Source organism: Galeopterus variegatus, unplaced genomic scaffold (genome assembly GCF_000696425.1).
Source record: "Galeopterus variegatus unplaced genomic scaffold, G_variegatus-3.0.2 Scaffold1570, whole genome shotgun sequence".
In the NCBI taxonomy this organism is placed as follows: Eukaryota; Metazoa; Chordata; class Mammalia; order Dermoptera; family Cynocephalidae; genus Galeopterus; species Galeopterus variegatus.
In genome coordinates this window covers 53,012-70,866 of record NW_007727681.1, presented here as the reverse complement: position 1 = coordinate 70,866, position 17,855 = coordinate 53,012, and the positions used below count along the sequence as shown (strand labels likewise).

At 36.3% G+C, this 17,855-nt stretch overlaps 1 protein-coding gene across 2 annotated transcripts in view; it reads right to left on the bottom strand.

The window, feature by feature from the left end:
* Positions 1-6,018: 6,018 nt before the first annotated feature.
* Positions 6,019-17,855, bottom strand: part of FHL5 (four and a half LIM domains 5) — a 36,301-nt gene continuing 24,464 nt past the window's right edge. For both annotated transcript variants that reach the window (XM_008577722.1, XM_008577723.1), the window contains 4 exons: positions 17,168-17,342; positions 15,435-15,604; positions 11,574-11,760; positions 6,019-6,245 (listed from right to left, as the gene is read on the bottom strand). In XM_008577722.1, coding sequence (XP_008575944.1) covers positions 6,082-6,245; positions 11,574-11,760; positions 15,435-15,604; positions 17,168-17,342 — 696 coding nt within the window. In that variant the 3' untranslated portion in view covers positions 6,019-6,081. The remainder of the gene's footprint in view (positions 6,246-11,573; positions 11,761-15,434; positions 15,605-17,167; positions 17,343-17,855) is intronic.

Sequence of the window (17,855 nt, the reverse complement as noted above, 5' to 3'; positions counted from 1 at the left end):
GTAATTCTGCAGAAAAAATAACTGATGAGTATAGTGTGGATTACTTAAAATTTCATAAAAGTTTGTGTTACAGACACAAAATTTGCTTTAGATAAAATAAATGAGTTTACCAAGAATTTTAACAATTCCTCCAATTTAAAAATAAGAAATTAGCAAAAGACTATCTAAGTCCAGGCAGGAAAATCCAATTAAAGTGGACTATTTCTGATAAAATATTTTCAGAATTACAGAAATAATAACTAGAAATAAAATTGTTCTTTTAGAATATTTTAACATTTGATCACTGTGAGAAAGATTATAGACATGGTTATTCTACTTTAACAGGAGAGACATTCTGTTTGGGCCAGACAGAATTCAGTTATGTTATTTTTCTTTCAATGCTCTGAAATATCTAAATATATAGTTAATTTGGGTGTTATAAAAATGGATGGGACAAGAAGAGTCATCATGTTCCATTATGTAATAAAAGTAGAGTCACTACAGAAGTTATTCCATACCTATTCTGTTTCCTACGTGGTTAAGCTAAAAAATAAGTCTCTAAAAAGAATTTGAGAAATATATATGATGTAAAATGCAAATTTATTCAGTATAAGAAACTTCTGAAAACTACAGTTTATACAACAAGCAAAAAAACAACTATTATTGCAATAATAAACTTCTATCTATAAATGTGTTAAGAATAATTTATGTGCTTAATTAAACATATCTAAAACATACTGTAACAATCATTTTCTTATTTAAGAAAATAAAACTGTTTTCATAATGGTTGGTCCATCTTGCCCTCCAGTGTACAACATAATGTTTCTTTTTTTAAATAATCGTGACTATGTAAGTTTTGAACACGTGAATGTAGCACATCCACATTTCACTTCGTTTTCATAATGGTTGGTCCATCTTGCCCTCCAGTGTACAACATAATGTTTCTTTTTTTAAAGTAATAGTGACTATGTAAGTTTTGAACACGTGAATGTAGCACATCCACATTTCACTTCACTGTTGGAGCCAGTTTGTCCCAATACAATATTATGATTTTAAGTGTAAATTGAACACTTGGTCATCCTACCCATTATCATTGAAGCAAAACAATTTTTTCTCTTCTTTTTGTTATCTTTAATCCCCAAAATGACAATGTAAAATGTTGGATTAGTTGACTCGTACACTCACCAATATCAACAAATATAGCTCAGGGCCTGCTTTAGCTTTTGCTTCTCTGTTTTCTCTCCTGTAGCCACTAACCAGACATATTACTGGTTACAAACCTAACCCTGACCCTTGGTGTCTTCAGTTCTATTCCGCACAGATCATTAGCATAATTTTCCTCAAACACTGTCATAATGCTTTTTCTCCTCTACTTAAGAACAGTTGGTAACTTTCTGTGGCCTGATATACATAAAGCTTTTATCCCAAGAATTAATATTCTCCCTTCCTCTGACCCTTTCTCTTCTAACAATCTAATTTCTTCCTGCTCTTTGGCACTGTCTCTCTGCCACTTCTGCACCATCTGGTTGTTATTAGCACACAGGGTTTGCTTCTAACTACTTCTGCCTGTGCAGATGTCATCCTTGAATCACTGCGAGCCCACTGCTTCCTGAGGCAGCCTGTTCCATCTTTGGATAGGTCAGTAAACAGAGCTTTTTTCTTTACTATATAAATCTACCTATGGTTTTTACATTTTTCTTTGTGTGTCAGTCTAAGCAGGTCTTCTTTCTTCATTGTTTTGCACGTGTGCTATGTCTACAGTGACGCTCTGTCGAAGCTCTGGGGAAGGATCTCTGCATCTGCTACTTCCACACTGCCATGACTTCATCTACCCTCCCACCACCCCAGAACCACGCCAGCGTGAACTCTTAACTTTGAGCATAGCGGATGTTTAATATGTGTTTGATGACTAAGCCACCTTCTAAATATAGAACTATTTATATGTGAAAGAATACTGTATACTTAACTATACTTATCAAAGCATAAAAAAAAATCTCTGTCTAGAAAAAGATTCTGTGGATTTTCATTTTGAAGATTGAATGCAAGCCTGATCATGTGCACACTCACCCTCCAACACAGCAAAATGACTAAACGTTACCTGTTGTTTAAGAATACATTATATGTTGTGTATTGATCTATAATTAGTTAATAGAAAGAAAATATTAGATGTTGTGTGTGTATTTAGACTTCAAATGGCTTGGTTTTCTATATATGTAATGCACTATTATTTTTCTAGATCATAGAACCATTGACATATTTAGTTTTACAGTGCAATTTCATATAAGGAAAGAAAAATATTGATAGTTTCGCTTGCATTTTACAACGCGAAGATGACAAAATACCTTGACATTGTTTGTGCTCAAATACAATGGTAGTTTTCAAATAGACTGTGTAGCCTGACCTTTTATTAGTGTCTATGATTGTTAACATCTCTGAATGTCCTTGCATTTTAAACTATTTCAAAAATTGTCTCCATAACAATTTTAATTGAATCTCCTGTGATGCTATTTTAATCATTGTAATCAGCCATAGCCTATAATTAGATTTCATTGAGAACCTGTAATGCTATGCAGTAATCTGAGAGTAGACACTTAAAAATGTGTTATATCTTTCTGGGTTTCTTCTCCTGAGCTTCCTCAACTCAACCGAGAGACGCCATAACCAGGTGTGACAACTGGCCATGGAGAGCGGAGGTTGCTTTCCATTTGTTCCAAATAATGTGGAAAATGTTGCCCAGGGCAGCTAGGTAGGTCATCACCAGCTGATGTCTGGTATAAAGATAAACATATGGTGACAGACTTTTCACTAAGGCTGTTACTTCCTTTATGACCAGTAAACACTGATTTGTAGAATGGCTGCTTAGGGCTAGGAGTGCACCTCCGGGTCATGCAACAGATTGAAGCTCTGGGTATGGGTGGCTTGAGGTAAGGGGGGTGGTGCAGGTGGGAGGAAAAGTGAGGAGGATTCATCTACATCCCACATTACTCTATTTCACTGCTTTGCAGGTCCTGAATTATCGGCAGTGAATTACTCTCATTCAGTTCTTATTATTACTAGATTTCTTTAAAGCCTACTTTTATGTCTGCCCATTAATCATCTATGTACTGTTAGAAGGCAAAAATGCATGAGGCTTGGAGCTAATTATGCATTCTGTTATGTCTTTAGATATCTGGATGAAAGTCATGTTCCAACACTCAATCCCTTCCCTAAAACTCATTTCCACAAGTGATGGTTTAATGATCTATTTTCTTTACAGGTTTGCCTTTGGGGACAATGATTATCCTGGTTAGCTCCACTTGAAAGAAAGACTTTTACTTTATGGAATCTGTAAGCATTTAGAAAAATCATTGTAGGTTTTGTTTTGAATATACATTTAATACAAAGTGTGTTGAAACCTACACTCTGCCCATACCTAGGTAGAAATGATCCCCTTTACACCTAGGTAATATGAGAGCCATTGTGTCCACAAGTCTCAGATTTAATTGATTAAACACAGGGACCAACAAGCTGTGGGAGCAGTGGGTAAAGGGCATGTCACAGCTTTTGTTTTCAATTCAATAGTCCGTATGTGAGAAAAATGAAAGAATTATTAAACAGTGACACAATTCTTAAATGTGATGATTGCTAATCCATTTTCCCTGATCAGTTTCATTGTTCTACCATTCATAGCCAATCTATCACATTATATGCATAAGTAGCTACCTAAGAATGCAAACTTTAGTCTCATATATATCTTTCAATTTGATCTTAGTTTTTCTTTTTCTCTGCAGTGTTGAAAAACATCATTCTTCAGTAATAACACCCACCACTCCCACAGATAGGTCATGTACTTGATTATGAAGAGATATTTTCCTGTGTTTCTAACAGCAGAGTGCAGTATTTTGCAAGGAGAGGTGCAATTTTTGATTTAGTATATATTCATTTCTGTTAGACTGTGCTTTACTTGGTGCCCTTAGAATATGAGGGTACTTGAATCAAAGCCATATACAATAAACCCACTGCCAATATCATCCTGAATGGGGAAAAACTAAAAGCTTTTCCTTTAAGAACAGGAACCAGACAAGGATGCCCACTCTCACCACTCCTATTCAACATAGTTTTGGAAGTATTAGCCAGAGCAATCAGAGAAGAGAAGGAAATAAAGGGCATCCAGACTGGAAAGGATGAAGTCAAACTGTCCCTGTTTGCAGACGATATGATCCTATATATCGAACAGCCCAAATCATCTACAAAAAAACTCTTAGACATGATAAAAGAGTTCAGCACAGTAGCAGGATACAAAATCAACACACAAAAATCAGTAGCATTTCTATTCACCAATAGTGAACAAGCAGAAAGAGAAATCAAGAAAGCCTGCCCATTCACAATAGCCACCAAAAAAATAAAATACCTAGGAACTGAACTAACTAAGGATGTGAAAAATCTCTATAACGAGAACTACAAACCACTCCTGAGAGAAATTAGAGAGGATACAAAAAGATGGAAAGACATCCCATGCTCCTGGATTGGAAGAATCAATATAGTGAAAATGACTATACTACCCAAAGTAATATACAAATTCAATGCAATCCCCATCAAAATTCCAATGACATATCTCTCAGAAATGGAAAGAACTATACAGTCATTTATCTGGAATAACAAAAGACCAAGAATAGCCAAAGCAACGCTGAGCAAAAAAAAATAAAGCTGGAGGTATTACTCTACCTGACTTTAAACTATACTACAAAGCCACAATAACCAAAACAGCATGGTACTGGTACAAAAACAGAGACACTGATCAATGGAATAGAACAGAACACCCAGAAATCAACCCACGCACTTACTGCCATTTGATCTTCGACAAAGGCACCAAGCCTATTCACTGGGGTCAGGACTCCCTCTTCAGCAAAGGGTGCTGGGATAACTGGATATCCATATGCAGGAGATTGAAACTAGACCCATACCTCTCACCATATACTAAAATCAACTCAAAATGGATCAAGGATTTAAATATACACCCCGAAACAATAAAACTTATTAAAGAAAACATAGGAGAAACCCTTCAGCAAATAGGGCTGGGCACAGACTTCATGAATATGTCCCCAAAAGCACGGGCAACCAAAGGAAAAATAAACAAATGGGACTATAACAAACTAAAAAGCTTCTGCACAGCAAAAGAAACAATTAACAGAGCTAAAAGACAACCAACAGAGTGGGAGAAAATATTTGCAAAATACACATCCGACAAAGGACTAATATCCAGAATATATAAAGAACTCAAACAACTTTACAAGAAAAAAACAAGCAACCCAATCAAAAAATGGGCAAAAGAACTAAGTAAGCATTTCTCTAAAGAAGATATGCAAATGGCCAACAGTCATATGAAAAAATGCTCAACATCACTCAGCATCCAGGAAATGCAAATCAAAACCACACTGAGATACCATCTCACCCCAGTTAGGATGGCAAAAATCCAAAAGACGCTGAAAGATAAATGCTGGCATGGTTGCGGAAAAAAAGGAACTCTCTTACATTGTTGGTGGGAATGCATAATGGTGCAACCCCTATGGAAAATGGTTTGGAGGTTCCTCAAACAGTTGCAGATAGATCGACCATATGACCCAGCTATCCCACTGCTGGGAATATATCCAAAGAAATGGAAATCATCAAGTCGAAGGTACACTTGTTTCCCAATGTTCATTGCAGCACTCTTGGGGAAGAAGATATAACAACTATACTTTTTTTGAAGTTGTTACAACAAGCAAACGGAAAGGACATTCTTGGGGGGGAGGGGAGAGAGGGAGGAGGGCGGGAGGTGTCGGTGATGGGCCATAATAATCATATACATTGTATATTGACAAAATAAAAATTAAAAAAAAAAAAAGAATATGAGGGTACTTGAAAAGCTTCATGGAAAAATGAATTGAAACATAATACGAATCCTTCCATGAACTTTTTGAAGTACACGCGTACAATTCAATCAGAATGTGTGAAAAACTCTTCTGCTATAAACTCTACATTAATACTTTCTAAAATTTAACTCAAAAGTACTACTTCAGCTGAGTTCTGCATTTAGTGAGACAAAGGCAAAGTGGATTTCAGGTTGGGAAGAACTTTCTCCTTCTAGATATCAGTGTCCACCCCGGATCCACATTTGCGGCAGAAGATTTCCTTGTTTTGGGTCAGGAAGCCTTCACCCACCAAGGAGACGGAGCACTTCCCACAGTTAAAACATTCACTGTGCCACTGGCGGTCTTGAAAGCAGATAAACTTGGCACCTCGGAGACCTGCAAAGGAATTGGAGAAAAAGAATGATCTATTCTTTCAATGACTAGATTGACCGTTCTATCAGGTACTCTTCTAGGGGTTGGAGATACGGCAGTGAGTAAGACAATGTAGAGGTAGGTAACCCACAAAACAATGCTGCTCCTCAGCCCTATGTCCAGCTGGGAATGTCAGCCATAGGCAGGTTCCCCATATGTGATCCAACCAGATTTCCAGCCAATTTCTGTCATAATCTACAGAAGTTGATAGGATCTGTATATACAAACCACATATTTTTGGAAGCAGATAAGGATTTTCTAAGACAGATAAGGAAATACATTGTAGTGCAGTGGGAAGAGGGTATAGGTTTTGAAGTCAGAGATATATAAGTATAAATATTTTTCACCTTTCTCTGTGTGACTATAAGTTTTCTTAGCTGCAAAATGAAGATAAAATGAAATAAATGTACACATCTTAGCCTGGTATTTAATGTTTTAATGAATTGTGGTTTTATTTTCTTCCTTCACTTTTTCATGCTCTGTTTTACTTAGGATAAGTCCCATGGTCATATTGTGGTTTGGAACACAATTTCTAGAAAGCACAAGTAGAGAATTTCATCCAGACGATCATACAGTTATCCTAATGTGATGACCTTACTACCTTGCCCAAAGACAACTTCAGCCTAGGGTTGCAACAAATATCTGTGAATCTGATCACTCTGGTGGCTGAGGCCACACTGTCCGGTGATTAGTTTCTAAGAAGTGCCTTGTCAGTCCCCTCCACTGTAACCTGGGACTCACATGAGCCACAGTGTTCCTAAAAAAGTAGTAGAATTTGAGTCTTCACAAAGGCTCTGATCTGTCTCCCTAATATGATTAATAGGGTGTAGTTCAAGAAATTGATTTTGAGGAGTTGTAGAAAATGAGAAAAAGTCTAGGGATTGAGTGGGTTGGGATATCTAGGCTTGGCTCTTTATTTATTTGACAAGTTTTCTCCAAGTGATCTTAGTGTTGTGGACTTCCTGTGGTTTGCTTATCACCCATTTATCAGGTTAAAATAGTTCTTGTGCTGATTCACATACAATTTCCAAATACTCCATTTGGGACAGTGAAGCGAAAAAAGGGTGAATAAGCAGTCTATTTCAAATAAATTCTCTTGAAGTATGATAATGAACTTTTGTTTCTGTACTAAAATCCTTATTTGATGTCGTTACATACGATTTTGTAGTTCTTTTGAAAGAAGAGAATAGAACTATAATTACTAGAGGTGGGAAAGGGGGAGGGGTAGGAGGTTAGGGAGTAATTGGGTAAGGGACACAAAGAGTAATTACTATTTGGAATGATGAACATGCTATTAACGTTGATCTGATCACCACATACTGTACGAAAGTACGGATAGTCAACTCTGTATCCCATAAATATGTATAATCAATTATGTTTCACTTCAATAAATAAATTTAAAAAATTTAGTAGTTCATAGAGAAATTTGCATCAAAATCTTCTACTTTCCTTGATTAAATTTATAGCTTTCTTTTTTTATGATGCTATCATCTTTATTTTCTTATAAAAGTAAATCAACAGTGTAGCAATTAATTCCCTTGTTATTCAAAACATTAATAAGCTGACAGCAAGAGTAATGTTTTCTATATACATAAATCATCTCTATTCATAAAACTAATTATTACATGTCTAGCTTTTTGATACTCATGAGTTTTTAAAATTTTATTAGAAAGCCTTGTACAAGTGGCAAATGTAAAAGTAATTCTAGAATTTCACAAAGAAGAAAAAACAGAAGCAGCTGGCAGCAGGATTTTAAGAAATGCCTGCCCCAATGTGTGAGATGTTTGCAAATTGTTCCCAAATTTGAGTATGTTTACTCCTTTAGGTCATGAAGGTCATTTCCAGGAAACAGGTCTCTGGTGACTGTTTTATCTGCTTCATTTGTTCCTGAGAAATCGGTAGAATAAAAGCTGGCATTTGTTGAGCACTTGAATATGTGCCACTCCCTATGCTAAGCTCTTCACATGTTTTACCTCATGTAGCCCTCACCTCACCTTCATGGGGTTAGATGTTAGCATCTTCCCCCACTTTGCAGACAAAAATTGTGGAACAGAGACATTCAACCACTTGCTCAAGGTCACCCAGCTTGTAAGTGGCAGATCTGAGATTCCAGCCCATGCCATCTGGCTTCAGAGCCTATGCTCTTTGCCTCACCACATTAAGTTTGGCTTCATCTTTTGTAAAGAACATAACCATGAACATTAGCAACTCTCTCTGAAAAAACCACAATGTTTGAAATTTCTTCTCCTCAAAATAAACAGAGATGGAAGAAAGCTAATATGTGATCTTCTTCAACTCCTCATTTTGCAAATAAGGCTAGTAAGGACCTCTGGAGATGACTTGTTTACACAAGGTCATGGTCATGGCCATACAGTAGTCAGGGCAGAGGCCAGACCAAGGTTCTCCCCAGGCCAGAACACTTTCTACTTCATTAAGCTGCTGCATTTATTTTAGATAGTTTGAGAGGTTAATCCCATCTTACAGGAGAAGAAAAAATTGTAGTTATACCTGGAGTTTGTTCAAATGAAGGAAGTTCATTGTAATGGATTCAAAAAATTATACCTAGTTATGTATACATAGATCTAGTTAATATAAAATAGTATTTTGAAAACATTTTAGCATAACTAGCTTCTTTTTAAAAATTAATTAGTTAATTTTTAGTTGATAAATAAAAATTGTATACATGGTATATAACATGATATTTTGATATATGTATACATTGTGGAATGGTTAAATCAAGCCAATTAACATATCCATTACCTCACGCGCTTATCGTTTTGTTGTGGGGAGAGCATTTAAAATCTACTTTAGCAATTTTCATGTATACAATGTATACATTGTGGAATGGTTAAATCAAGCCAATTAACATATCCATTACCTCACGCGCTTATTGTTTTGTTGTGGGGAGAGCATTTAAAATCTACTTTAGCAATTTTCATGTATACAATACATTTTTATTAACCATAGTCACTATGTTGTACAATAGATCCCCTGAACTCATTTCTCCTGTCTCTGAAATTTTGTATTTGACCAAGAACACATAGCTTATTAAGGTGATATAACGTTCACGTGAAAGCTCAACTTTCTGAAGATAAATATGTAGTGGTATCACAATTTCCTATGGTACATTTGTTCAAATAGTTCAGTGTTAAAGACACACTAATGCAGGGCCCATGTATATTGAAAAATCAGGTCAAGAAATATTAAAGTGAGTTGGAAGTTTTTGCAGGCATTTCGTCTCTGGTGTCTCAATCGCAAAACCAAAAGATTAAGGTAATTATTAGAAGTTCCCTTCAGAATGACTATCCTAAATTAAATATGTAAAACTGTATTTGGATTACTTTAAGGTGAGATCTTTTGTTCCTGATCATCCTCATGTTTTTGTGCAGAACAAAGTTGTTTTTCCATCTACATTTAAAAGGGTGGGCTTAGTGTTTGATTTGAAACAATCTATCAGAAAAAATTGATTAAACACATAAACCTGTGATTGATCAGAATTGAAACTCAAGTTCAGGGTTTGTGTAGGCCTTTTGTTGGTCAGTATTAGCCATTTGTTTACCCCGAGAGCTTCAAAAACCACTCTGAATTGTTTAATTTTCTCATTTCCTCTTTGAAGCCCCTTTTTTTCCTGGCCCAATTCAAGAAAAGGGTTGTAGAATAAATTGACTGTGATTGCAGGTTTTACTAAGGAGATTTTGGAGCTCCAGGTACTGTTGCATTTCTGGAAGTTCCATTTTCTAACTAAAATTGGTGGAGACGGTGTTTTGTTCTCTTGGCCGTAGAAGTTGCCAAAGCTGTAGAAGGCAGGAGAGCAGAGTGGTTTACAGCACGGGCTCTGGAGCCCAGCGGTCTGGGATTGCTAATGCGAGTCCTTGCAAGAGCTGAGGAGGTGACATTGCTGAGTGATGGAGACAGGGTGTAAAGGACAAGAGGGCATGCCCCATGCAACGGGACAGCTGCTCAGCTCCATATGACAGAAACCCCTGTGGGAAATGCGAAGGCAGCCTGTGCACCTTGTGAAGAGCATGGCAGGCTCTTCATTGACTTTTGGATGCAGAGAAGGATTTTATATTAGTTGTTTCCAAACATGTTCAGGCTAAACATAACCTGCTTGCTGGCCAGATGTAGGCCATGGGCCAGTGTGAGATTCTGAAAAACATGGTGCCCCTGTGTAGAAAAACAGGATCATGTGTTTGTCCAGGTGACTCCCTTCCTCCTCTTGCAAGTCAGTGAAAGCCTGCCAAGTTGGGGTTTGCAGGGAAACTCTTTCTTTTGGTTGGAAGATGCATGAAGATACAACTTTTATTTTATGTATTTGAAGAAAGAGAAGGAAAGAGAAAAAAAATCTTTAATTCTATGCTACATAAACAACTAAAAAATGCAATATGATGTGAAAATACTACAAATGGAGAATAGAAATACAGTTCTGCCGCATTATTAAGTGACTATAAATTGCCAAAAAAGAATAGCTGCTGATTTTCTCAAGTGTCATGCTAGCTTCAGTTCTTTTATTATAGGATTAGCATTTTAGAAGTATCTGTGGGGAAAATACGTGTGTGTGTGTGTGTGTGTGTGTGTGTGTGTGTGTGTGTGTGTATCTTGAAAACCTATTTAACATGAATTGATTTATCATTTATTTTATTCTCAAATTATGTCACATATGTTTTGTCTCTTCAATAAAATGGTATCTTGTTTTCTTTCACCTATTCATAATTAAAAACCCATTGCAAGTGAATAGAGAGAAAAGAGAATAATACATTTGTTAGAAATATCTTAAAATAAAGCTTGATTAATTCCTGACCTGTGCTGCCCTAATTATTACAGTTTCAAATGTTCTATACAATACTTGCATTTAATTAAAACCTTTCCTATCTTAAGTCTGCTTGGCCCTTATTTGGAATCAAGCAGAATTCTGACTTATTAGTACTCCTTCCTCCCCCTCAAATACTTAATGAGGCTCAGATCAGGCCTCCTTGTTAAGGTTGTCTCTTACCCTTCAGCTCATCCTATTCTCTTCTTTCCTTAACTGTTACTTTGTTTAGCATCAGTGCCATTTGGTTTAGTATTTAATTACTCTTTACACAGTATTGCCACTCAAATTATACTCTGTACTTTCCACGAGGGATCTATGTAATATTTATGCTTATATATGGACACTCACTTGTGTTATCTCAAAAGAAAATATAAATGAAAGATTTCCAGTGTTTACTTGCATTTCGTAAATTAATTAGATAGCATTTTACATAATCATAACTGTCTCATGGTAGGACCATATTGAACTGAAGAACTTACCGGTAATGGGTTTGGTACAGGCTGCACACTTTTTGGCACAAAGATGGTTGTAGCAGTCCAAGCAGAATGGATAATCATCTCTGGACATAAACTCTTCTTCACAGAGCTCTTTCCTACAGCCACTACAAAGAAAACACTCTTTATGCCACAGCTGGTCATGAAATGTTATCCCACCTGAAGTTATCACCTGCCAAAGATCACAAAAAAAGCAATGACTGTGGGAGACATTACAGTTCAGACCATTTCACAATTCTCTTCTGTGTCCACGACAGGTGCGCTGGTGCACTGGGCTACCCTATTACCTTGTGTTAGGTTTTCTTTTTCCTTAAAAACTTCTGTGATTCAAAAAAAATAAATCAATATGAGAAGTCAAAGGCAATAGGGATTAAATAGAACTGACAAGAAATGAAAATTATTCTAAATTTTCTCCTACAATGGAGCAGAGATGAGTCAGGGCCATGTTGGATTCAGGAAGATGAAGGGAAAAAAGAAAAGCAGTTCTTGATTTACTTCCTCATTGTTCTCTGACTTTTCTTATTTTGGTTTTCAAAGATCTGCCATTAGAGCTGTTATATTTTCTATACTATGTTCTTATATTCATATATAACTTTCAAGGATGCTGAAAAACTCTAGGTTATCCTGAAGCTTCACACCAGGCCTAAGTATATCCAGCAGGAGCAATCCTCAATGGAATTGGTAAGCACCATCATTTGCTAATAATGCTAACATTTCTTAAGTGTTTTTTCAGTCCTCAGCATTGTGGAAAGGGATAACCTCTTCTGAATATTCTCAACACCCCTACAAGGTAGAGACTACTATCCCCCTTTAAAGATGAAGGTTAGGGTCGTTAAGTTACTTGCCATGGCCAGAGAGAGCTGGCCATGCATTGAAAACTCCACAACCTGTGTGTTTAACTATTAATATAATATTAGGTCAAGGTTACTTTGCATGGATAAGCAGTTGGTAAGTCCTTGTTAAATGAATGAACAAACACCAAAGGAAAAAAAATCTTTGGAAAGCAATTCCAATATTGTACCTAGCACAAATGGAGTGCTGTGAGCTTCAAGAATCAAAGTAATGAACATTGGTAGGGTTTTTCCAGAGATGATATTATTTCTACATAAGATATTTTTTCTAAACCAGTTTAATCCATGGATTCTACTTTTAAAAAGGCTAAGAAATCTTTCTTTAGAATAAGATGGATAAATATTGGGCAACTTGTTTTGTGCAACTATTTTTAAGTTGTATTAATTTTCAAATCCATGGCTATTGGGCTCATGGAGTTGCTGAGGAACCTTGGATATGTTCTTGTAAATGTCTTATAATGACAGAAGCAACATGATATCTGAGATGGTTCCTGTAATCTTTGTGTTCAAATTTACTAGATATAGAAAATATAGAGACTGTTTTAAGTCATTTTATTGTTGACAAACTCAAAAATGTTGTCTATGATATAGGCTTAAGAAAAAATTACTCTAAAGATATTTTTAATTCTACAACAAATATCTTAGAAATTAAAGATATTTGACATAAAAGTTATTTTTCCTAGATGAAAAAACTGTACTATTCTGAATAAGTAAATGGGAAGCATAATGATGTGCATGAAGTAAAGCAATTTAAAATACCCCTTACTGACTTCAAATGCCTTACAGCACGCATAGCAGAATTCATGATTCCTTTGATTTGTTTGGTCAAATGATTAGCGGTAATGCTTAAAAGATTTGAAACTTGAAAAATAAAACTTGATATATACACCAAAGACAGTTTAATCAGGGAGCAGAAACTCTGGGACATTAAAAATAGTTTGCTTGTGATTATACTCCTTTTGAAGAGATAGGTAGTCTAAGATAAAGTCTAATATCTAAGCTGGGTTTTTTTGCCATCGATTGATCCCAGCATTTAGACCAAGTTTCTTCTCTGGCAAAGTAGAGGTAATAATGATTTTGCGCTTAGCAGATGACAGAGGAAGAATCGAAGAATACATTTAACTCTATTTGAACCCTGAGGAGTTTGAATTCAAAGCACTTGGCAGTTTGAGGTCACTTGCTTTTTAGAAGAAAATAAATTTTAGTGTAACAAAATTAAATCTATGGAAAAATTCTATACTGGTTGTCAAGTAGTTTTTGCTTTTCTTTTTTTTTTTGGTTTGGGTTGAAAAAATTTTTTTCTTTAGCTTGGATTATCCAGATCAAAAACATTTATATCCATTTTTCCTTTAAGAATTTGTGGCTTTAAAAATTAAATAGAAAATAATCTGGCATATGATGATCTGTCTACTACCCAATGTAAACATTTCATTAATTTTTGATGACTTCAAATAATATCCTAAATACAGTCACAGGTTCCTGTAACCTGTGAAACAGCGGTGCTTTGGCTCAGATAGTGCTCAGCACTGATGTACTAAAGAAGTTACCCTCTTGAATCTTCATAGCATTAAAAGAAACTTTATATTGTGCTCAATAAATGATTTTAAGATAATTCAGAAGTCTCATTATTTTAGTCAAAGTCTTTAAGAAATGAAGCCTAAAATTGGCCAACTTAGTTGTCTCTCAAAATAGTGAGATAAATCTACCAATTTTATTTCTAGCATCTGTTTTTAAATGCATGTCATTGATTCTGGTAATTTTTTGGAGCTGCATATGTCACAGGGTCATAGCGTCTGATTACTGCTTGTAAAGTCATTTTCTAAGTCAGTACCTGGTAGAGTAATGGAGGTCTTTGGGTATAAGATGATTTCATGTTATGTTACTGTCAGTTGTAATTAATAACCTTCATTATAGTGTAATTTAATAATTATAACTTAGCAAAGTGTATTGATGCCCCCTTAAATGCAGTTCTGGTATAGTTAATACATGTAGAAAATTACTGTATATGTGCATGTGTATGCATGCGTGTTTATGCATCTGTAGAACGTGATAGACTTCCAGCTCTCCAGATGCAAACACACAAGTGGTCTTAAGAGATCTCCAAAGTTGCTCATAGATCAAAAATGTTTAGAAACCACCATACTTATCCAATGTGTTTTCATGATTCAGCTTTCTCATCACAATTTATAGTGTCATTTTAATTTTATGATGTCTCACAGGTTAAAAATTTCTTTGAGAACATCAATATATATTTTATGGAAGACAGACAGGCTTCGTCAAGGTGATAGATATGAGCTGCTTTTTCACATAAAAGCTTAGAGGACGAAAAAGAATTGGACAAAATTTATTAAAAAAAATGGCTGTTTTCCTATTGAAAAATGTGTTTTCATTGGGAAACCAAGTCAGAAGACCCTACATGATACCCCAGAACTGGAAGTGAAGGAACTTGCAGCTCTTAGTCATCTTTCTGACCTTATGTCTACTGAATTTCCCTCATGATCTTATCACTCTTTTGAGCCTACTGATCTACTCATAGGAAATACAGAAGCTTCCAGCCAAGAGCACATTTGTGTTGGTGGGACATAACATGAGGAGTTAAACGTCTTGTTTAAATCGGTTCCCTTAGTCACTCTGAGGCAAATTCTTATTTCTCTGAAATGGTTAACACTGGATAGATCAAAAGTTATTTTCTAAGAAAAACTCTGCATTCAAAGACGGACCTCTCCCAGAATACATGAAATCTGTATAAAGGCAGTGAATGGAACTGGACTATCAAATCGCTTGAGTTGTACGGAATACTAAATTCATGTTCTGGGTGGAATTATATGGCTGAGGAAATAGACAGCCACCCCTACTGTGACGGCTAGAGGTTCTGCACATGTTGGAGTTCAAAACAGACATAACACAATAGTATCAGTTAATTCCAAATGTAGGGCTCAGCTAAAAAGCAGCAGTCTGAAAGGCTCCACAAGCTTCATCCCCTTTAGATAATTACCTTCTTACAAAAGTTGCAGTAAGGAGCAAACTCCTTCTCAAAACATGGCACACAATAATTGCCACTGTCTTTGGAGATCAGAGGCTTCGCTCCTATTGGTTGTCGGCAATGCTCACACACAAAGCAGGTTTCATGCCAGTAGTTTCCCTTAAATTCCATTTTGCGTGAACCTGTACTCCAAAAGTAAGAATGTGTTAGTACAAGTCAAGCGTAATCTTATTTTATTTAAGCAAATATAGATCAAATTAAAATACATATATTTTCAAGTTAAGGTGATAAACTAATTTTTTTTTCTTTAGAAAAATAGCATTTTGTCAGTTTCAGAAACATTAATCTGGGGAAGAAAAGATTACTGGAGTTCAGCTGTGATAACAGCAAATCACTCTGTCACTGAAAACTCAAGCTCTGCATAAGCTACAATTTGGAGATGGGAAAGTACTTTAAGTGGAGACTCCAAATGGCTGCATGTGGTTTAGATAAATTGGGCCATAATAATCATTACGGGGAGATTAGGAATGCCTGGGCAGCTCCTGAGATTTATGTTGTGTGGTTATAGCCCCTTAGGAATTCTTTGAATCCTGGGAAAGTACTTTAAGTGGAGACTCCAAATGGCTGCATGTGGTTTAGATAAATTGGGCCATGATAATCATTACGGGGAGATTAGGAATGCCTGGGCAGCTCCTGAGATTTATGTTGTGTGGTTATAGCCCCTTAGGAATTCTTTGAATCCATAATAAGAAAATGAGAAAGAGAGAGAGAGAGAGAGAATCATGTTCCCATGCTGCTGTTCACAGGGATTGAGAAGAGGATCAAAATACAGATGCTCCTCAACTTACAGTGAGGTTACATCCTGATAAATCCATTATAAGCTGAAAATATTATTGAGTTAAAATGCATTTAATACACCTAACCTACCAAACATCATCACTTAGCCTGGCCTACCTTAAATATGCTCAGAACACTTACATTAGCCTACAGGTGGGTAAATCATCTAACACAAAGCCTATTTTATAATGAAGTGTTGAATATCACATATATGTTTCATTTAATACTGTGCTAAAAGTGAAAAACAGAATGGTTGCTTGGCTACTTGAAGTAGTTTCTACTGACTGTGGGTCACTTTCACACCGTCAGAGTTGAACCATAGTAAGTTGGGATCATCTGTTATAAGGATGAGTGCTTGCCAAAAGTGGAATGATTTATATGGACCCTCATTTTTTCTATGAGAGAATAATGATAACTGACCCTCAAACCAGTTTGCGTGGAGCTGCAAAATGATGGCCCAATCTCCTACGATGTGTCATTCTTTCTGATGTCATCAGTTATGCCTAAGACCGGGCATTTAAGGTAGTGTTATTGGTATAAATTTTCTGTTTATTCTGTGGTTCAGATTCAGATTCAAAATGTTTCTGTGAATTAGACTTTATAAAAATACACAGAACATTGTAATTTACCTGTTCAAAAATAATGAACTTTGGTTGGCTGCTTAGCTCAGTTGGTTAGAGCGTAGTGTTATAACACTAAGGTCAACGGTTCCTATTCCCTTACCAGCCAGCACCCCCCTTACCCTCAGTAATGATGAGTGAACAATTTGTTTATTTCTAAAGCACACTAAATGAGATCAAGAGAGAGCAAGAAAGATGTCGTTTTCAGAACCAGGGTTTTGTGAGCTGCTGGCACTTAGGGAGAAGCACTGCAGCGCTTTGGAGAGCAGAGCTCCCTTGAGATCTTACCAGGCATGATGGTCCTCTTGCAGTGGAAGCACTTAGAGGAGCACTCGTTAGAGAAGCACTCCGTGCACAGCAGGCGCTCATCCTTGGCAGCAAAAGGCTTTTCCACCAAAGAGTGATTACATTTGGTGCACTTGAAGCATCCTTCATGCCAGTGCCGGTCTTTGTAACAAAGATCCTTCAAGATAGTAAATAAGAGTTAATTAAATGTGTTTGTGACAAAACAGGCCATTTAATAAGACAAAACTGAACACTCTTGGGACACTAGTGCCAATAGGCTGTGCTAGTAGCTTGAGGGAAAGTTGTTATTGATACCGTTACCCATAGAGAAGAGACTCTCTGGGGTGATTACAATCTCAAGCCTGGAGCTTTCTTGGTGGGTCACTAAACGTCCCTGGAAAATAAACTGACTCTCCACTATTTCTTCACATTTTCCCTACCTTCCTGTTATAAACTGCAAGACAGGTTTTTCATGAAACTATGTTTTATTACTATTTCTTCACATTTTCCCTACCTTCCTGTTATAAACTGCAAGACAGGTTTTTCATGAAATTATGTTTTATTTTTAGTTTGCAATATCCTATTACTCTTTGAGACTTAACAAAATAAATTTTTTTTTTGTCTTTTTCCGTGTCCGGCAATGGATCGCAACCCTCAGTGTTGCGCCCATACCGGACCAGGACCGGCAACG